We start from the raw sequence: 23390 nt of genomic DNA, 5'->3' as shown, positions 1-23390 counted from the left end.
AATCATGGTGTTATAGTAAAATTTGAGATATTTATATAAGCATTGTGTAAAATGTTTTTGGTCTCCGTTAGGGAAATGTATTTTGTATATTTCAGGGAAATGTAGGACTTTTTGTTCTAGCAGTGCCATTAGCCGAACAGCACTGTGATGAAATCATGTCTTGAACAACTTCAGTCAGTACTCACATGATACGTGGCTACACAATTAATTCTCTTGTGCTGCAGTGTATACCTTTTCTTTTACCTTATTGTTGTGGAATCCAGCTGATCTATAGAGCACTGAACATCTCAAAGTCCTCAGGCTGTGTGTGGTGACACAAGTGGTGGCCAAGGAAGATTTTAATTAAGGTAAATGGCAGATGTTGGCACAGCAGTCTTGCAGCTAATCCTTTCATTAGGCACAGGTCACTGTATTAAACCCAGAGAAACGGCTGGAAACTCTTCAGCACACATCAAGTCAGAAGGGGGTCTTAGTGTGGCTTTGACCAACTTATATATAAATATATTCTAAAATCTTGTTAACAAGGTTCGGACTGTGAGCCTGAGGCTTGATTGTGTCATTCTGATCAGCAAAATGTACCCTTGAGATAATTACATAAAGGGAACACTTTGTACCTTTTGAAACACCCACTCCTTTCAGACCCTTTATGGTTTTTTATCAGTGCTTCACCAACCTATTTATAATATAGTTTTCTATATAAGATCTTTAACGGATTGTCAAGATTAGTTTAAACATTATATTGTTAATATATAGTCTAATATGTACTGTACAGTGCATCCGGGAAGTATTCATAGTGCTTCACTTTTTCCACATTTTTTTTTTTATTTTTATGTTACAGCCTTTTTCCAAAATAGATTAAATTATTTTATTTTCTTAAAATTCCACACACAATAGCCCATAATGACAATGTGAAAAAATAAGATTTCTTGAAAGTGTTGCAAATTTATTAAAAATCAAAAAACCTCAAAAATCACATGTATTGACAGCCTTTGCCGTGAAGCTTTAAATTGAGCTCAGGTACATTCTGTTTCCACTGACCTTTCTTGAGATGTTTCGGCTGCTTAATTAGAGTTTGCCTGTGGTAAATTCAGTCCATTAAACATGATTTCAAAAGGCATACACCTGTCTATATAAGGTCCCAGGGTTGACAGTGCATGCCAAAGCACAAACCAAGCATGAGGACAAAGGAATTGTCTGTAGACCTACGAGACAGGATTGTCTCGTGACACAAGGCTGCTTTGAAAGTTCCAATGAGCCTCCGTCATCCATAAGTGGAAGATGTGTGGAACCACCAGGACTCTTCCTGGAGTTGGTCGGCCATCTAAGCTGAGTGATCGGGTTAGAAGGGCCCTAGTCAGGGAGGTGATCAATAACCCAATGGTCACTCTGTCTGAGCTCCAGCGTTCTTCTGTGATGAGAGGAGAACCTGACAGAAGGACAACCATCTGTGCAACAATCCACCAATCAGGCCTGTATGGTAGACAGACAGAAGCCACTCCCCGCCGGGAATTTGCCAAAAGGCATCTGAAGGACTCTCAGACCATAAGAAACAAAATTCTCTGGTCTGATGAGACTAAAACTGAACTCTTTGGAGTGACTGCCAGGCGCTACGTTTGGAGAAAACCAGGCGCCAAAATATCAATGGAGTGGCTTCACAACAACTCGGTGAATGTCCTTGAGTGGCGCATCAAGAGCCCAGACCTAAACCCTATTGAACATCTCTGGAGAGATCTGAAAATGATTGTACACCATCGCTTCCCATCCAACCTGATAGAGTTTGAGAGGTACTGCAATGAGGAATGGGCAAAAAATCCCAAAGACAGGTGCACCAAGCTTGTGGCATCATATTCAAAAGGACTTGAGGCTGTACAGTAATTGCTGCCATAGGTGCATCAACAAAGTATTAAGCAATATCGGTGAATACTTCTGCACATTTGATTTTTCAGGTTATTTATTTTTAATAAATTTGCATCAATTAAAAAAAAATTCACATTGTCATGGACTGACACAGTTTACGTTTACTATAACTTTTATATTAAGCTGCTTTGACACAATATGCATTGTAAAAGCGCTATAAAAATAACCATGAATAGAATTGTGGGGGAAACCGAAGCACCCAAAGGAAACCCTCGCGAACATTGGGAGAACATGCAAACTCCACACAAAAATGCCAACTGCCCCAGCCGGCACTCAAATCAGCAACCTTTTTGCTGTAAAGCAACAATGCTAACCTCTGAGCCACCATGCCACCACACTGGCCCTTGTTTTTCATCTCAAAGTTTGCCAACAACAGCAAACTTTTAGTTGTAATAACCTTGTTTACCTAAAATAAATAAAACATGTCTATAGATAATCAATTCCACAACACTGTGTGTGGCAAACACAGAACTTGTTTGGAGATGGATTTGAGCTAGATAGGAAATCTTGCTTGTCAAACACACAGTTAGTATCACTCATTAATTAGGAAATGTGAAATGGCGGCGGTACAATGAAGTTAAGCGAAACTCAAAGAAAAAGAACTCAAGTCGACACACACATTTGCAAGGTTTATTAGAGAATCAGGACTATAAAGTATGCAGGATTCTACTAGTCTCTGAGCAAACCACACAACTAGTCCTTTTCTAAATGTAATACTATAGCCGACCTGGCTGCCATGGTTAGTGATACAGTAATATAATTAAAGAAATTGATTTTTTTTTAATGCAAAAACTAGTGCATCATTACCGTATGGATAACTGGGAAGAGAATTGCTTGAACATAAGTTATTCCTATTACTATGGGTCATATTCATTTTAAATAATAATAATAAAAAATAGGAAGGAAAGCAGCACCTGTGTCTCGGTTAGGGCTGACACTACTATACCATAGATTATATTCTTTAATATCTCCGTGTATATATGGCCGCTCAGCAAGAATGAACACCACATCAATTGTACCGCAGCCCGCACTGTAAACGTCTCCACGAGTTTGTTTGTTTCTCATTTACAGCGGAATTTGGTTCGAAGAGGAATGGTGGCCAAATCCTCCCAAGTTACAAACATTTACTGGGCACATACACACACGTCGACGCCGCTGCATGGAACAAAGATACAGCTCCGGGAAAATAAGCCGTAACAGGGAGAGGAGTAGAAATCAAGACAGAAGGAGGAGGAGGAGTTTTGGGTTTCTGGAGGGGGGGCGGAGTTAAAAGGAGTCCATGGCCTTGAATTCACTGAGGGCTTGGACGGGGGAGATATGTTTCTTCTGCGAACCTCGCCTGACTCGGGTCTGGCATTCTTCCGGTTTCTCTCTCTTCACCAGGGGTTTCTTCTCCGGGGCCTTCATGCGCCAGGACACCACGGGGGAGTTGACCGCTGCTGTGCCGTACACCTTCTGATACTTGGTGGAAGCCACGTAGGAGGCCTTGACTGTGAGGACCACAGCATTCATCAAGTTCTTGGCTGCCTGGATGAGGGATGTAGCGCTGTCCAGCTGAATATGAGGGAAATGGGATAGAGAAGATTTAGATAAGTGCCTTTGAGGATACATTTCTAGGTAAAGCCCTATTCAGATTACACTATTTTGCCAAGATTTGCTTTATGTAGGGTGTCATGGGGATTAATAAATGACAAACGGGTGTAAGGATGCAAGATTTAATAGTTTTTTAGTAACACTTTATAATTACACGCTATGCATAATCTATTATATGGATGACAAAACCTGAAAAAACAATAATAAATAAATAAATAAATAAACAAATAAATAATCAAAATATGCAAATTAATTAATTTTAAAAATCTACAAATTCCTGCATAAATAAAACAAAAAAGCTAATATAAAAACCACAAATTCCACATTCATTTATTTGTGTATTTATTTATTTATTTATTTATTTATTTATTGTTTTACTTATTTGCATATTTATTTATTTATTGTTTTATTTATGCTGGAATTTGTGTGTATATAAACCTGTAAAGAAGAAACTTCTAGGCAGGTGTGTTGAACAATCTTGGAGCTAAATTATACAGGACAATGGCCCTCCAGGATGTTTGAGCTACTCTGATCTAGATAGTGTAGACTGAAAAGTCTTACAATCACATAATTTACTATATGGCACAGTTGATTACAGACGTGTTAGATGGTGCATTATTAGATTTCACTCATCATTTATGACATTCATGAATGCCATTTTAAACCCAGTCTGTGTCTATTGTGTCTGTGTCAGTATCTATTGTCTGCATGCATAGCATAAATAGTCCACCAAAACCAAATGCATGAGCATTTTGTCCAGAGAGTTGTTCCAACTGGACCATAGCAAAGCATGAAATGAAAAATTAATGCAGCGTTTTAATGCTCTGTTAAACTGTGTGCAATGATTGGGCAGTTATAAACAAGCTATAGCAGATTTTACTGTAATTGAGCAACAACCTTTAACTTTTGTCCAAGTATATATATGATCCTAATTGAATATTTGAAGGACCAAGTATGTTTGGCACATCACAGCTATGTTGGAACAAGTTTTTAACCCCTCTGGGGCCTACTTGCTCTTGTTTAGCATTTCTGACATGGATGGTTTTCATTGCCAGTGCTTCTATTGAGGATGCTGCACTGGTATTTTGGCCTGTTTAGGAGAATTATACTGGGGAAAAAAACACAATGCTGTGAACACAGTAATGTGTAAAATGTATAAAATATTTTTCAATAAATAAATGACAGTGCTGTGAAAACTAATATATTTTTATGTTTTGTCTCTTTTTCTTTTCATTAAACAATTGTATTTGTATTGCTTAAAGGTGATATATTAACTGAACTTCTACTGTTGAGTGTGATGTGTTTTGCATACTAATGAAGCATTTTTGCAGAATTATCTGAAGCTTATTGTCTAAAATTAACTTGAGCTCTGCAGCGAAACTTCCTGTGAGGACAGAATTTGCAGTTAAGAACTCGTGCTTTTGATGCTGTGCAAAGAATTCATAGAAAAAGAGGACGTATGTATGGGTGCGGCCAATGGAGGACTGGAGAATGATTGACAAGTGAAGAATTCGACTAAACTCCACCTGTTAATATCATCTGCCTATATAAGTTGAAGTTAGGAAATAAAGTGGTGGCACACCTTCTGAATGTAACTTTCGCATTGCATTGAGGAAAACAGAATTCGGCGAATCGAATTATTCATTTGTATCCAATAAATTACTAAGTATTTTGACTAATAAAAACCCTCTCCTGACCTTTTTTGTTGAACACGCATGGGATTGATTAAATATTCCACCAACTGTTTCCCCATTACTGACAATATAATGTGGCATTATATAAGACCTGCTCTGGTCTGTGTTGTGGGGGCAATGGTTTGTACGTTGTGGGACAACATAAGTAATTATTTTATTTTGACTAAGAACGCAGGCAATAATGAGATGAGCCACTACATCAAAGCAACTAAAACTAGTTTCAGTTCTGACACGCAAATAGTCGTATCCAAAGAATATTTTGATAGACAACTTTACAATAACATTTCCACATCAGCAGCTATCTGTCTGTTTTGTGTATTTAGTTTTTAGTCTGTTCACCAGTTGTAAAATGTGCAATACATAAATGTTTTAAAGCATCTATTATGTGTTATTTTTATTCAAATCAAATTATATTATTTGCAATAAACCGTTAAGTTTGATAAGTCTCTCACATTGTCCCACAGCAGCATTAATACTGTACAGAATAGTTTACAATGTTTATAATAATAGTTTATTCAGTGGACCCTTTTCACAAGACTGTTATGACGCTTTTGACTATCATCATAATCTTTAATCTGTTGAAGTTTTTAATATTTAGATTTTTTTAAACGTATGAACATTATATGCATTTATGAATGTATTATATCATCTTTGTGACAAATTACAAAAAACGAATTACAGATTATGTGAGATGTTTGTAATGCAGAGTTTATGGGGCTAAAATAAATTAATAATAATACCTTTTATTTTATCTGTGCCTGTCAAAGCACTCAAGGACACCTTACAATATGTCACAGGCACATCATAAAATACAAGACATAAAAGTAATAAACAAAATATTTAACCAGAAAATCATTTAAAGCAATGCTGAAGAGAAAAGTTTTTACCTGGGATTTAAAAATTGGCAATAAAGTCCACCTGACAAATATCTAACAGCAAAGAAGTCCATAACTGTGGTGCTATGCAGCTAAAAGCCCTGACACCAAATGACTTCATCTTAATAATTAGAACTGATAACAGTTCAGCCGCAGAAGATCTCAATGAGCGCTGAGTAGGACGATAACCGTTTTCAAGGTATACCAAGGTTTGGAAAAGTCAAGGTTTTAAAACTGTCAACATTTTCTGCAATACCATTCTTAAGTATGTGTAAGATTTTTTGTTTACATTTTATTTACATCTTTTTTGTTTGGAAAGCATCTCCAGCAGAAAAATAAAATATCCAAAGATGCCATTTTAAATAGTAAAGACATCTGTGTTTTTGAAACAAATGAACACAGCAGAAGTCTATGATTCATTTGAATTATTTAACCTGACATGTTTACTGCTCCAAAATATTTTTTAAATAAATATATTGCGTTCAAAAGGGAAAAAAGTCAAAAAGACAGTGAAAAGAATATATTTTAGAGCAGTGATCACAATACTGTGATACCATGAAACCGTGATGTTTTGGTCCAAGGTTATCATACCGCCAGAATCTTATACCGGCCCATGCCTAGCGCCGAGGAGTGTACAAGGGAAGAAGACCAGAAAAGTAATCAGAGCCAGGTTGTAAATTCAACAGTATTCTCTCCTCTGGCTGCCGTCATCAGTCTGACACTTTTTTTTTTTTTGCTTTTTCTAAAAGTCTCGATAACATTATAGTGGAGTTTTTCTTTTATTATTTCAGCAAATAGGAGTGTAAATAAATAATTTGTTGTACTCTCTCATTAACTGTGCTCCAAGTTTACCCAAATATGACGCCTGCTGCAACTAAGAAATGTAAAAAAGGGTCTGTTTAGAGTCCATTTCATTCAACATATTTATCATTGAAGCATCCCAGTTTTTTGGCATGCCCATAAAATTCATTCATCTTCCGTAGGCTTAGTCCCAGATATATCAGGGGTCGCCACAGCGGAATGAGCCACCAACTATTTTGGCATATGTTTTATACTGCATGTCTTTGGACTGTGGGGGAAACCGGAGCACACCCACACGAACACTGGGAAAACTTACAAACTCCACACAGAAATGCCAACTGTCCCAGCCAGGACTTGAACCAGTGACCTTCCTGCTGTGAGGTGACAGTGCTAACCACTGAGCTACCATGCTGCCCAACATAATACATATTACTCCTTAAAATAATGCAATTTAGTAACTAACTCACTTACTATTTGTGATAATTAACTGTAACTAAACACTTTTGAGGTCACTTGCCCAACACTGCGCAAACCTTTTCATTCAGCTAAGAGGTCACACTACGAGACATCCTTCTGGTATGTCAAACATCTTCATGCAGCACAACTCACATGAGCTTCTGTTTCTGGTCTACTGCATTTGTATGTGTATGAATGAGCATGTGCTTCTGGTCCACTGCATTTGCATGTGTGTGAATGGATGTCAGTGCAAAAGGGAGTGAAGTGTGTGAGCCACCCCTTAAAGTGTTTATATGACATCTTAAAGAGACAACAATACTCTGTGAAATCAAACGTGTACATACTTGATTAAATAAGTATTGCCTTACCCCGGAAACAATGAGCTCTCCTCCCAGATTCTGAACCTCAGCCTTGACCTTGCTGCAGATGTTGAGCTGGTGGCAGTAGAGGGCGATTCTCTGGAGGTACGCCAATAAGTCCTGCTTACAGGCTGAATCTGGGCACTAAAAGAGATGGGAACACAAAGCAAAGACTTGACCTTTACATATTCACCGTGTAGAGCAAATATGAGGTGAGGCGGGTGAAGCCGTGATGGCTGAAGATGAAATTAGTTCCATCTTGAAGATGACTCAGGGCTTTGTCATCATCACATATTGGCTAAAGTCTGCGGCTGTAGCAAAACTTATCATTCGTTAATGCCCCACTATAATGCCCCACTATATTCATGATTGCTTATTTCATTAACACTGTACGCAAAGATATAGTAAACATGCAACGGTTAAAGCACAAAATAAAATAGAGAATACTTATCTCTGATTATTCCGATCTTTTATGGACACCAACCCATAGCACAATAAACAAAGCCTAGTCTTAATTTCCTTGAGATGTTTTAAGAAGAGTGTAGATTATTTCTATGACACAAGCAATGACTCTCATATAAATCATAATCAGATTGTGAAGATGTTGCTGGGCAACCTTCCTGCAGTCAAAAACTACTCAATATTCATAAGCCAATACTTTGTTATGCTACAACAGGCTATGTCGGAACACTTTGAAATAATATCAGACCAGTTTTACATCACTTCTTTTATTTACATCATGTAAATTGTTTCTTGCTGTTTTCATGATGTTTTGCTAGCATACATGGATCCTAAAACTATGTGCTGTAATCATAGCAAAGATAAAATAAATCAGTTATTAGAAATGAGTTATTAAAACTATCATGTTTAGAAATGTGTTGAAGAAATCTTCACTCTGTTAAATAAAAATTAGGGAAAAAATGAATGGGGCCTAATAATTCAGGGGGCTTAATAATTCTGACTTCAACAATATAGTGGAATAACAGACTAATGGGAATATATTTACTATAAACCTATGCACTTCATGCATGTATAGCCTATTTTGTACAGTATACTACTGTCCATCCAATTTATTATAACTTATGTTCTTCATATAAAATGAGCCAAGGCCAATGAGTCTGAGAAAAAATAAAATAAATATATAATATATATATATATATATATATATATATATATATATATATATATATATATATATATATATATATATATATATATATATATATATATATATATGTATATATATTCAATTTAAACACATTTGTATTGAGTTCAGTTTAAATATAGGTGCTAAACGTCATCAAATGGTTCAAAAATGTGACAGCTTATTCTATTAGAATAGTGATCATTTATTTTGTTTTTAACACAGACATTTAAAGAAACACAACAAGACAGCACATCTGTAAATAGTACACACACACACACACACACACACACACACACACACACACACACACACACACACACACACACACACACACACACACACACACACACACACACACACACACACACACACACACACACACACACACACACACACACACACACACACACACACACACACACACACACACACACACACACACACACACACACACATTTAAAGTCAGAATTATTAGTCCTGAATTATTAGCCCATGTATTTTTTTACCTTTTACCTTTCTACACATGGTATAACTCACTCTTTTTTTCTCTCCCTAGTTTTACTGCAATAAAGTTTGTTACAAGAATATATCTCATTATTTTGATATGTCATTATATGACTTTGTCATGACAGTCGGAATAGTCATTATGAGATTCATTTTTACAACAAATATCTCATTATTAAAAGTAAGTCATCATCTATTATTATGAGAAATTAAGTCTATTATCATTTCACATTATACGATATATCTCCTATATATTTCTATTTAATGGGAAAACTATTTTTCCATATCATACAGATGAAATGTGGTTTTTGCCATTGCTTGCCGCCATATTAAAACGTCTGGCAAATCCTGCTCTGCAGGGTAGGTTATTGTATCAATCATCAGTTTAGGACATGGTTGGCTATACTGTGGTGTTGCTGTGAAAATGAACTTTAACCCTTTATTTCTCACAGCTGCATGTCTAACCATCTCTCAGTCAAAGTAATCTTCACATCATGATCAATGCCATGATCCCTCACACTCCGCTAGTGTCTGAAGAGAAGGGCGCATTCACGTTTTACTGGAACCGGTAATTCATATTTGGCATCGTTTCATTTTGTTGTCAAAACCAACAGGTAAAATATCAAGACGAACAACAAATCATTTAAACAACTCTGATTTGAATCGTTTGTTAAAAAAAATCTAGATTTTTACAAAAAGGGGCATTTTCAGATTTAACCCACAGCTGGATGTTTTCATTCCCTTAGAGCTGTGTTGCACACTGCATTGAAGGCAATTTACCCTATAATAATAGGGGCTCTTTAACTTGCCTTAACACACCTGTCAGTAAGTTTAAAGTATTCTTGGTGTGTTCTTGTGTGTTTTTAATAGAGCCAAGACTAAAATATAGACCGTAGAGGCCTTCCAGGAGCAGGATTTGAGTGCTGTAGTGCATTTAGATGTAAGAACAACACTTATTTTCTGTCTCATTTCTGGCTCCTCTTCAAAGCCCTAGTAATATCCATTTGACTGCACAATTTTTGGATAAATAATAATAATTTTAGAGACGCATCACCTTGCGTGCCAAGACAGGATTACCGCTTTATCACACTTCCAACACAGCAGTCAACTCAGTGACTTAGCATAAAGTAATAAGTCCTGTCAGAAGTTGTTATATACTTGGCCACATTTTTTTTTTCCTTCCCTCAGCTTCACATGAGCTTTGAGTGAAAAAGACTGATGAGACGCATTTAATAACTGTTAAGGCTGCTTTATCTTTGACACGGCTGAGCAGCTGTAATGTCCTTAGCGTTTAGCGATTGAGTGTCTCTCTGCAGGAGGCAACCTCTTGCTGTGCCATGGGGTGGCTATGGGGAAATACAGAGCCCTCTTTTCTCACCTTCAGTACCCAGCAGCGTTAGGTCTGCCATGTCAAGTGCAGCAGAAACAGGAGCAGCAAGAGTGTTTTGTTCTAATGGGGTGGACTACATTTTTCAACCCAACACAACTAACTGTATGTGTGGCATCTCATTTTTTTATGTTTCCTTTAACACATTTTGTGGTTTGTAAATTCCATTGGAGGATTTAGAGGATTAGACAGGGTAGAGTTAAGCCCTGGTCAGATCACACAATTTTGTCATGATTTCGGCACAATGTCCTTGATGTAGGGTGTCGTGGGGAGTCGTAAACGACAAATGAAGGTCGTGACATAGATCACAACAACTGATACCATGTGTCTGATGCCTCATGACACCATCGCAGAAAGTCTAGCATGTTTAATTTTTTCCCTCACCTCACAACGAGTTTTGTCATATGGGTGACACTGGACAATAGGAGCACATAATTTATCAGTTATATCTGCATGTGCTACCGTTAATACGTAGGTCAGGTAATCAAAAATTAGGCTGCATATTTACTTATGGGTGGGTTGTAAAAGTATGATAAATCATTGGTTATGTAAACTTTAACTACTTTCTCTAAAATATTTAAGTATTTTAAGCAATTTTATTTGACAGACTGGCATGAAAATGCAAACATCTCCATTCTCACAATCGGTTTCTGAGTTCTCTCAGTCTTCCAACAGAGTTTGTTCTTCTGAGGTAATCTGGAAACATTTCAGTGCTGCTAATACATTGTAAAAGCCTGTATTGCTTATTTAAATTACTTGATTAAACTAATTCAATTGAAACTCACCAGCAATAGAAGATTTTGTCATTAAAAATGAAAAGTTTAAAATATTTTTTTTCTGAAACTGTGGATATTTTGCTTAAATTTTATTTAGTTTTAAAGCAAGTCACCTAATCCGTTATTCTTCTTCGTCTAGTAGATAACTGACGAAAAAAAAATACATTAAAATTAAGATACAAATTATACCAAACAAAATTCGTTTAAAAAAATATAAAAATTATATTTTTGTTTGTGCCCGTTTACTACTAAACTGTGTGAAGATGATCTGTTTCGCTCTGTGGAACATCTTATTAATCCATTATTTATTACACTTTACTGTAATTGTTTTATGACAAACCACTGTCATATATTTGCTGATTTTTTAATATGTCTTTATTTTAAAGATATTGCCTTAAGCATCTGATTTTACTTTGGTGCTGATGTGCTTTCATTTTCTCCATCTCACTCGCGGCAAGTTCAGGTGAGGGATTGTTTAATAAGCAACCAATGGTTGAAAAACATACATTTGGATTAAGAAGGAAGTATCTTAATATTAAAATGGAAATATCCATTTCATCCTATTAATGTCATAACAAAGCCCTTAAATAATGTAGCCTAGTTGTCAGCAAGCATCAGTGTTTATTGAGACTGACATATGATTAAAAAAAAACATTGAATTTAAGATAGGAAATATTGTTATAGCATCACTTGTAACTGCTTTGAGAAATAAAGCCATCGTAGACATCACGGGATGACTAATCGTGAAGGACCGTGTAGTCTGGCACATTTGTTACGCATGGCAAGTCGAGATTTTATCAAGATAAAATTGATAATCTGACATAGTAACAAAAAAAATAAATAATAAACAAATAAAAAATGGTGTAATCTGACCAAAGTATTTACGGTTAGCGTAAATTTACTTGTACTTCCAAAATTTCTTTTAGTCAGGAGAATGTCTGTTGGTGGAGTAGTGTCAGCAGATTTTAAGCAGACAGTCTACTGATATTTTAATGAGAATTTGTTGCCATTGTAAAGTACAGTCAACAAAATGTACGTTAGGGACCATCAAAACAAAGAAATACCATATTAATTATAAGATTAAAGTCCTGTATAAACAAAATTAAATGTTTGCTATAATGGCTTTTGTTTGTTTCTTAAGCACTGGGTAGCAGCTTGATTAGAGCAAGCACCCAGTTCTGTTTTAACACCGCCTACTCAGAGATTGTTTCAGAAATGAATACGGTCCCTTGATGAGTCCCGAGAACCCCAGATGGCTATTAGATGTAAATACCGTGTTAGTGGGAAAAGGTTTGACAAGGGACAAGTCATGCCACCTGTTCAGACAACCCAACAAACACAATATGGGAAGGCAGACAGGACAAATCTTCACTGCGTACTGAAGGGAGGGGTGCTTTGTTTTGGAAAGCAGGAACTGTCTGGCTGTCTCCGATGTGCTCGGACACTCAAATTACACTCTGATCAGCATTGTGATCAGGTCCCACCCCCCCTCACCCTTTTCCCTTTATCTAAGGGAAAAGAATACTGCAAGAAAACAACAAAAACAACATGAGGCCTGGCCAATGGTGACACAGCAGGTTTCAGGCTCCTTGTATCTTTCAGATCGCTCCTCCAGTATTGATGACAACAACAGAATCATTCCTCTTATGTAGTACCCTTTCAGCAATTACTTGTGCTAGTGACAATGCACTTGTGTTGTAATTTAAGGAAATACTTCTCTAAAGAGTCAAACCAGACTAGTCAATCTCAGATGCTTTATTAATCTTAGCTAGACAGGCTTGTTCAATGCTCCAGGAGGGCCAGACTCCAAAAGAATTGCTTAGAGGTTGCTGGTCCTTTTCATCAAGCTCTTGCCTTTCAGTACAAAACGCCTGTCTATAATAATCACATGCTTTTGAATGTCTTAGCTTCAGGTCTGTTTGAACAGGCCTGGAACTAAATATTGCAGGAAGGTTAGTCAACTCTGGACTTCAATATTCACTTTTACACCGGGCGTATTTATCTCTAGAACCCGGTAACCTGTGATCTTTTTGTAATGCTTCATCCTGGCCTGTCATTTGCTCAGCAACAAAGCTAGATTCTTACTTTTACAGTCAGTCAAATCTCAGGAATCTCATAGGCTGTTTCTCAACATCTTACATCCTTGTGTTGTAGGGTAACATCAATATCAACTGCCAAAGTTGAATTACAATACTCAAGACCAAAAGAACAAAGGAAATGTAAAAGAACCCGGATGCCTTCTTGATATCGAGGATGAATCGACTTGCAAATCAACCTGCGATCGAATCGACTTGCGAAATTTATGTTATCTTGTACATGTGTTCTTGCAGTCTTTCGCGTTTGTTCTTCTGAGGTAACTTGGCAAGACTAGTCTCCACGAGAACGCAAGTACGTTCTATGTGTTCTTGGTATTGAGAAATAGTCAAGGATTTGATTGAAAGGTGAATTATAGCAACCATATGGCTTTTTTTAACCCTGAATACCAATATATCCCCCACACCTCTTGCCCAGATGGGCGGTATAGTGGACAAATTTGCTCATTTCCAATACTCTAAATGTACTCCTCTCAGTCTAGTACCCAGTATGTACAAGCTATTACTGGGATCGTATGCTTTCAAAAAGTTAAATCGGTTCATATTATTATATTATCTTTACTACCATGTTACTATTACTTTAGTATCTGAGGTGTACATTTTAATCCAAAACTGAACATATTTGTTGCTGTTGTAAGGGTACTTTCCCAGTGACTGGAGTTGTACCATTTTGTTTCTGGACGATCCTAAACAGAGCAGTGGATCTAGTCTCCATTCAACTGAAAATGATTCATGTCACATATCTTGCTCACACATCCTCCCCCTGATCATACTGATCATGAAAAAAACACTACATACAGTGGTATGAACAAAGACAGTGCATGATATAGCAGTTGCCATTAACATGCATGCTGACAGACTTATTGGTGCATCCTTAGCCCTGTCTTTTCTTTGCAAGGACTGCAGTGGATTAAACATTAAAAAGTGTCGGTCAGCAGTTTCTGAAGATGGTGCTCATCTAATGATATATTCAAGATATATTCAACACCTCATATGAGCTTGTTTTATTAAACACAACCAAGGCTTTGATCGTAAATCCTCACTGAGATAGTGATTTGAGGGAGAAAAGGGTATTCTGACCTGGTCAGCCACGGCACGGGCAAGCTTGTCCATTCTGGATCCAGCCTCTGCGATTTTCTTGGCGGCGTTGATCACATCAGAGGAATTCTTCAGAGGGCCTTTACCCCTGTGGTTGCACAAAATACACAGATTTGTTACTCTATTAACTGATGCCTCACATCGGAAAGAGTGCAAACTGTACAGAGTATATACGCTAGTAGATACAATTAAGAGGATATAAACAAAAACAAGCAGCTACACTCTCAGAAAAGTCCAAAAGCTGTTATAATACTGTATTTACATTTAAAAAGGGCATATTAGTAGATATTAGAGGACACACTTAAGTACATATTAGTGCCCTTTAAAAGGATACCACCCCAAGAAACAGCTTTTGTACTTTCTATTCTAAGACTAGAACAACTTTTATAAGGAATATTCGCTGGTCAACCTTTAAATTCTTTTCAAATATTGATATAATCATCTAGAGTAAAAGCTAATTAGATTTTAGCTTTTAAAGTTTGAATCTCCATGTTTTTATATATTAAATAGACATGCAATATTTAAGATATAGGGTTCTCTGTTCAATCAAGTGTACCCAAACTCAATCTTGGTGGGCTGATGTCCTCCAAAGTTAAGATCCAACTTGCCTCAGCGGCTGCCAGTAAGTTTCTAGCATGCCCAGTAAGAACTTGATTAGCTGGATCAGGTGGGTCTAATTGGCTTTGGAGCTAAAATGTACAGGACAACAGCCCTTCGGATTTTCCTGTATTAAATGTTTCCAGCATTTCCACACTCAAAATGTGCGGATGTACCTGGTGAAGTCAGTCATCTCCATCATGATCATACACATCTGCTTAGCCAACACGATGATGTCATTTCCATTGTCATCCCACTTAGCGACTTCAGCGTCCAGCTTGCTCTTTTCCTGCCTGAAGCTCTCGACCTGTTCAGCAATCTTGGCCTTTTCTTCCTGAGGCAGCTGAGCCATGATGGCCTGTGGGATATAGCAATATGGCACAAGAAAAAAAAAAAAAGATCAATTAGGAACATCTCGCCTTTTTCACAACACATGCAATTAATTCTAGTTAAAAGTACCCTCCATTTAGGCTGACTTTGTTTAACCCCACTGAAATGCCTCTGTATAAGGTTTTGAAACTTAACACTTAATCATAAGACCTTCTGGAACCCCATGACATCTCATGCTCATAAAGAGAAAATCCATCCTTTCTTTCCCCCTCTTCTTGTCAAGGAATAAATTCTCGCTCCGTAGCGATTCTGAGCCAGTCCAAAAGGGCATTAATCTCTTTGCAAGGTCACAGGCACTGTTAAGGCGCAGTATTATTTGTGAGATAAATGTATAATTACCTCACTTCTTACACCAGTCAATGAATTATGCATTTGTTCAATGCTCTGTCAGAGCGGCTGGACGGACCAGGCCAGGGCAGGGAATTCAGGATGCCATTAAAATGATAGTTTGCCCAAAACTTAAAATTCTATCATCATTTACTTGTTTCAAACTAAAGAATAAAGTTCCAAATCAGCAACTATTGACTTTCCCATAGTTTTTGTTTTTCCTACTATGGAAGTCAGCGGTTTTATGTTGTTTAGCTTTAATCAAAACATCTTATTTTGAGTTCAAGAGTGAGATTGAATAGTGATACCTCATTAACAATATAAGCAAACTTGCAATGGCAAAGCGACAAGCTATCGTTCATTTTAACGGAAAGCTAGTGACTTCCGGCGACCTCCGTCTACACAAGAGACAGCGTCCGTTGGTGACCAGGTGGGCGTACCAGTGATGCAACAAAGTTGAGATTCCTTCAACTTCATGCAAATGCCAAACGACTTTCTTGAGCAATTTTCTTGAGCGACAGCCAACATGAGCACCTGTAGAGATCATGCGATCCTCTCACAGCTTCTCTCAGAGGCTGGTTGTATTTGTGCTGTAAAGACCAACACAGACCTGCGTTTGCGGCAGATCTCTACCCAGGGGTGCGATTCTCAAAAAATTATAGAACTTGTGGCTGAACTATCTTAGTACAATGCATTGTTTGGAAAAAGAACGATGTAGTGACAAGTGTTTCCCAAAACTGTGGTTTCTCTGTCACAGATCCATTGCTTGAACCATGTTAGTTATAACGTAAACTGCCCATAATGACGCTCAAAACGGGGTGGAATAACTACTTCTTTAGAGAAAACACCCATATTTTTGATGGGGAATAGAACACAACCAGGATTTCTGCTTCTAACTATAGCTCTAGAGGCGTAAATGCAAGCATACAAGTTTGCGATGCAGTTTGCGAATGTTCATTGGAACAATGGATTTGCAAAATGCCAATTCAACGAACTATGATTGTAAGGACAGAACTTGTGACCTTAGTTGGCTAACAATGGTTTTTGAAAACACACCCCAGAGCGACAGGCAGCTACAATGAGGCATAAGCTTTATTTTTGGGGTGATCTTTCTCTTCACGTTCACAATCACCACAGAAGATGGGTTTCACAAAAAGTAAAGCCTATTTAGTTTGACAAGTCTGAGAATATTTTCCCCCCACTGTTTTGTCTGAATATATAAGTGGAGGTACGCCATCATAGCCAAAGGATGTCATAGCATAACAGCTAATTAAGAGCCAGCTGCTCATTTAAGATTTGTAGCTTTTTGCTTGTTTATTTAACAAGCAATTACACACTAAAAAGAAGAGAAGTCCTCTGAGAAAATGCGATTAAAAGATGAAAATGATTTCCCTTTCAGATAGCGTGCACTCCTGGGCATTTCAAATGAATGGCTGGTGCAACAGTGGCTGTGTTAAGAGGAAGAAGAAAAAGTGAGGTTGTCTTTTTGCCACTTAAGCTATACCCACATTGTTTACTACCTGCACATCCAATCAGGACCTGGAAAACATATCTGTTTAACAGACATCTAATAGACATCTAAATGTAGACAGCTTGGCTAAAACAAAACTTGGGCTATCACTGAAAATCTTATTAGACATCTAGGAATAGCCTAAAACTAGAGTAGTTGTCAAATAGACAGATTAGACAGACTTTATATGTGTAATCATTCATTTCTGTTGATTTGATGACTAGTCTAGTTTTGGCCTATTCTTAGACGTCTATTACATTTTTACTGACAGCCCGAATTCATCCTTGTTTATGCCAAGATGACTATGTTTACACGTCTATTCTTTTAAAAACAAAAAAATGCTTGCTGGTGAGTATCCACACTCCCATTCCCATCATGTCTTTGAAGCAACCAATCCCTAATAATGAGCTGCAGTGCCATTAATCTAAGCTCCTCCGGTCCTAAAAGTGAATATGATGTATGGAAAGAAGGTGAATAGAAGAGGGAGAGCCTTTTTCTTCCTCTTGCCTTGCTCAGAATTCACTTATCCCAAATCTCTCTGGCTCCTAACCGATAACAAGAAAGGGTGCAGGGAGCTTAATGCTTCAACAAATCCTTCCCCATACGCACCGGTGCCGATTCATTCAGCACACTCATATTGTGTGTACGCTTCTGGATTAGAAATCCCTCAAAAAAGCTTTTTAATTTTTCTCATTTGAAATAAAGTGGCCTAGATACTGGAGTTCAATTTTATGGCTGACCTATCAGCACCGCTATCCTATCATGGAGCAAAGAGATAGTGTGTGTGTTTGAAAGTGTGGGTCAGTGAACAAATGCCCACTCTTATTTCTCTCTTATGAGAACTCATAATACATAAAACTTTAAGTCACAGACTATATCAATATGACAGCACTGGCACGCATATTTGATTTGCAAAATACGTTCTCTCAAGGTAATGTTCAGCTTCTACAGTACATATAAAATGTCACAAGTTCACAATCGATTTTTTTCACTGCCATTTTTTTTCCTTCAATTTGCTGCTGTTCTCTAGCAATGACCCTGCGTTTTCTTCTCCACAGCAACATTTCTTTTATTTGAGTACAAATGATCATTTCCTCTCAATCATGGGAGATAATTTTTTCTTCTTGAGTAACTGCTATCAAACAGGGCTATAGTGTGTATTTGTGTGCGAATGTCAGCAGTACTCCACGGCTACATACTGATAGACTCGTAATGTCTCATAAGCAGCCCACTGTGCACTATTCACACATACACTAATGTGGATTAAGCCTTGAACCCCTGCGAACTCTGCCATCAAACGCCGACTGACACACGAACACTGAGGGGATGACATTGTCATTTGCATTCATATTGTAACAAATAGTCTCTGCAGAGAAAGTTTAATGGAACCAAAATTATTATTTTATAAAGCATTGTGAATATGTACACGCTCGTCTATACAGTAAATGCCCATTTGCTGCTGTTAAATAATTAAGGTAATGCCTATAGACTATGTTTCATTACATTGCTGCCTGCATTGTTCTCTAAGTAGACATGCTAACCAAAACTGAGTTTAAATGTGAACAAACCCAGAAGGCACAGGACATTAACATCGCATTAGATTGACATTGTATTTCAAGATCATGGGGACATTGCTTTTTGTTTGAAAATGAAAATTGGGTTGACGTCAGAACTCAACTTTAGGCCGACATCAATGTCCAACCTAAAATCAACCAAATATCAACGTCAGTAGGACATTGGTTTAAGATGCTGGCTATAGGTTGGATTTTGGTTACTTTCCAACACAACTTATAATCTACCAAATATCAGCTTCATTTGTGATCATTATGGGACGCTTTGGTAATTTTCCAACACAACCTATAATCAATTAAATATCAACGACATTTGACATCGTTATTGGACGTTTTAGTCACTTTCCAACACAACATATAATCTACCAAATATTAACGTCATTTAATGTTGTTATTGGACATTTAAATTACTTTCCAACACAACCTATAATAAACCAAATATCAACATCATTTGATGTTGTTATAGGACATTTTAGTCACTTTTCAACACAACCTATAATCAACCAAATATCAACGCCTAATGATGTTACAGCATGACGTTGTGTGGATATTCCCACTATGACGTCTATCAGATGTTAAATTTGGTTTGCCATACCTGACAAATAAATGTCTGTATTTGACGTCAAAAAGACATTGTTTTAAGATGTAGCCTTGAGCTTGAATTTTGGTTAGTTTCCAACACAACCTAAAATCTACCAAATATTAATGTCATTTGGTGTCATTATTGAATGTTTTAGTCACTTTTCAACACAATCTATAATCAATTAAATATCAACATCATCTGACGTTGTTATTGAACGTTTTAGTCAATTTCCAACACAACCTATAATCAACCAAATATTAAAGTCATTTGACGTTGTTATAGGACATTTTAGTTACTTTCCAACACAATCTATAATTAACCAAATATCAACGTATAATGATGTTACAGCTTGACGTTGTGTGGACATTCCCACTATGACGTCTATCAAACGCTGAATTTTGATTGCCATACCTGACAAATAAATGTCAGTATTTGACGTCAATAGGACATTGGTTTAAGATGTTGCCTTGAGCTTAAATTTTGGTTACTTTCCAACACAACCTATAATCTACCAAATATTAATGTCATTTGACGTTGTTATTGGATATTTTATTCATTTTCTAACACAACCTATAATCTACCAAATATCAGTGTCATTTGTGGTCATTATTGGACGTTTTAGTCATTTTCCAACACAACCTACAATCAATTAAATATCAACGACATTTGACATCGTTATTGGACGTTTTAGTCACTTTCCAACACAACATATAATCTACCAAATATTAACGTTATTTGATGTTGTTATTGGACATTTAAGTCACTTTCCAACACAACCTATAATCAACCAAATATCAATGTTACTTGACGTTGTTAAAGGATATTTTAGTCACTTTCCAACACAACCTATAATCAACCAAATATCAATGTTACTTGACGTTGTTAAAGGATATTTTAGTCACTTTCCAACACAACCTATAATCAACCAAATATCATGGTCTAATGATGTTACAGCTTGACGTTGTGTGGACATTCCCACTATGACGTCTATCAGACGTTGAATTTTGATTGCCATACCTGACAAATAAATGTCAGTATTTGATGTCAATAGGACATTGGTTTAAGATGTTGGCTCGAGCTTAAATTTTGGTTACTTTCCAACACAACCTATAATCTACCAAATATGAATGCCATTTGACGTTGTTATTGGATATTTTATTCATTTTCCAACACAACCTAAAATCAACCAAATATCAACATCATTTAACATCGTTATTGTCCTTAGACGCTGACTAGTCATTGAGTTTTGGTTACCTGATGTCATGACCTAAATCTAACTAATATTAACATCTTATGACCTTTGTGCATCCTGGGAAGATTCTACACTACATGGGTATATAGGCATATAGGTTCTGTTCAGTTGAAGCATCCTAATCAAAATGGAACACATTAATAAATTCAATCTAAGGTTTAAAATGTACATTACCACCCAGCAGGCACACAACATCATAAGACGTTAATATTAGGTTAGATTTGGGTAGTGACGTCAGGTGACCAAAATTCAATATCTAGCCAATGTCTAGGACAAGATGTTTTGACATCTAATAACAACGTTAAATTACAATAATATTTGGATGATTTTAGGTTGTGAGGGAAGTGATCAAAATCCAACGTCTGATAGATGTCATATTGGTAACATCCACACAACGTCAAGATGTAACATCATTAGACATTGATATTTGGTTGATTGTAGGTTTGATATTGAACATTGATGTCGGGCTGATATTGGGTTCTGACATCAACCTGATTTTCATTTTCACACAAAAACCCAACATTCCCACGACAATGGGGTACGTTGAAGTACAACATTAATATGATGCCATGTTGACGTCCTGTTGACGCCCTGTGCCTGCAGGGCATGGTTTATCTACAACCATCTATATTTTTTCAACTATTAAAATTATTAGTTTTTGCTGTTTTATTGGAGTAAAACCATGATTAATTATTGTAAAGATTACCACACATTCTACATATACTTTCTAAACAACAGTTAACAATGATTAATAATTTTATGTGAAGTGTTGTCATAGCTGGTTGCTATGCTGGTTAAATTACACTCCTTCTCTACTTTTAGAGTAGTATTACAGATCAGAATAATCAACATTGCTTCTACTATGTCCACCATTTTAAATGTCTATTATCATCAAGATGGATACTTGAGTGCTGCCCTTAAAATGTGACTATATACATGTATTTTTATACCTGTTCGCTTACAAAACATCCCCTACAGTAAATGGAGGATCTGATTTTGATGGAAACACATCTGCTCCCTGCTGTTAAAAATTCAACTGATAGTTGCCATGCTACACAGAACTGATGTAAAGCCTACACAGCACGGTATATATGTAGAATGTTTTTTTTTCTCACACATCATTGTGTTCTGAGAGAGAAATATCAACAAATGGCATTCATACTGCAATTTGCTGTAGAGCCTAAATAATGTTTCATTCTTGGAAAAAAAAAGGAATGTTGTGTGCATGCTCTTGAGTGACTGGCCCTCTTGTTATTCTGAGAATAGATGTAATTTTATAGCAGACATGCTCAGCGGAGCGATAAGTGTTTTGTATTGTGAGAGTAAACTTGTTGGAAATGACAGAAGGAAGCAGAGATGTATCACGTAGGAGCCACTCACCCTTGCGCTCTGTCCAGCAATAAGTTGGTCATCTTCTGTCTGGATGCTGGTACGGCTTCGAGCGTCATAATCTTCTTGCTCAAAGTCAGAGTCATCCTCCAGTTCTTCTGGGGTCTGAAAAAAAATACAATTAATGACCACCTTGTAGTTACCATGCACAAAAATAAATAAATATTATACTGTATTATATTATATTATATTATATTATATTATATTATATTATATTATATTATATTATATTATATTATATTATATCATATTATATTATATTATATTATATTATATTATATTATATTATATTATATTATATTATATTATATTATATACCTAAGCTCATTGGAATTACATGCCCCAGGCTACATTTATTTTTCTAAGAGTAAACTACTTTCCTCTAGTTACATTTCCTTGCAGCTTCTGATGACAATTCCCCTAGAGGGCGCTATATATATTTGTGAATTTAAAATGAGTTACTTCAAGCTACACGTCCTTCTTGTATATGTCAATGAGAAATCAGGGCATTTCGTACAGATCCTCTTGACCTTAACAGATCGACTGACCTAAACCCTTCCCTAAACACAAACAGTTGTATTTTCTAAAGCAAACAGAAGATAAAATTGCATCCTGGCCACATCATTTAACCATGATTTTACATAGTTTTTACCTGTTTCGTGGAACTGTGCTTCACCAGACTTGAATCGAGCTTTACTAGCACTCTGCATTCCAAGTACAACACCATACAAGGTGAGCTACTGAGTAAACTGACCACAGCAGAACAGTTGTCCATATAACATTCGATTGCAAACCATAGACACTTTAAAGCTTTTTGTGTGATATTTATTTGATGTTGAGCAAATAACTGCACAAAAATATTCTTTATTCATCGTTGATATGTCCCAGTAAATATCAGTAAGGAAAGGAACTAAAGTTGATGGTGTTATACTGTCCCGCATCGTATATTTACCTTATCCTCTTGCCTTTTTTTGTTGCAACTCCAAGGAAAAAAGTGATCGTGTTATTCAAAATTTAGGTTTTGTAAGATGTTTCAAAACGAATTAAAGAGATAGTTCACCCAAAAATGTA

The 23390-nt window shown here is 36.6% G+C and overlaps 1 protein-coding gene across 6 annotated transcripts in view; it reads right to left on the bottom strand.

The window, feature by feature from the left end:
* Positions 1-2533: 2533 nt before the first annotated feature.
* Positions 2534-23390, bottom strand: part of ctnna2 (catenin (cadherin-associated protein), alpha 2) — a 782625-nt gene continuing 761768 nt past the window's right edge. For 4 of the 6 annotated variants that reach the window (XM_087236212.1, XM_087236213.1, XM_087236214.1 and 1 more), the window contains 5 exons: positions 22311-22424; positions 15474-15655; positions 14683-14788; positions 7705-7839; positions 2534-3471 (listed from right to left, as the gene is read on the bottom strand). In XM_087236212.1, coding sequence (XP_087092338.1) covers positions 3184-3471; positions 7705-7839; positions 14683-14788; positions 15474-15655; positions 22311-22424 — 825 coding nt within the window. In that variant the 3' untranslated portion in view covers positions 2534-3183. 6 annotated transcript variants of the gene reach the window in all.

Source organism: Danio rerio, chromosome 1, assembly GCF_052040795.2.
Source record: "Danio rerio strain M-AB ecotype USA chromosome 1, GRCz13ab, whole genome shotgun sequence".
Classification (NCBI taxonomy): domain Eukaryota; kingdom Metazoa; phylum Chordata; class Actinopteri; order Cypriniformes; family Danionidae; genus Danio; species Danio rerio.
The sequence above is the reverse complement of the archived record's forward strand: the minus strand, read 5'-3'. Positions and strand labels throughout refer to the sequence as shown.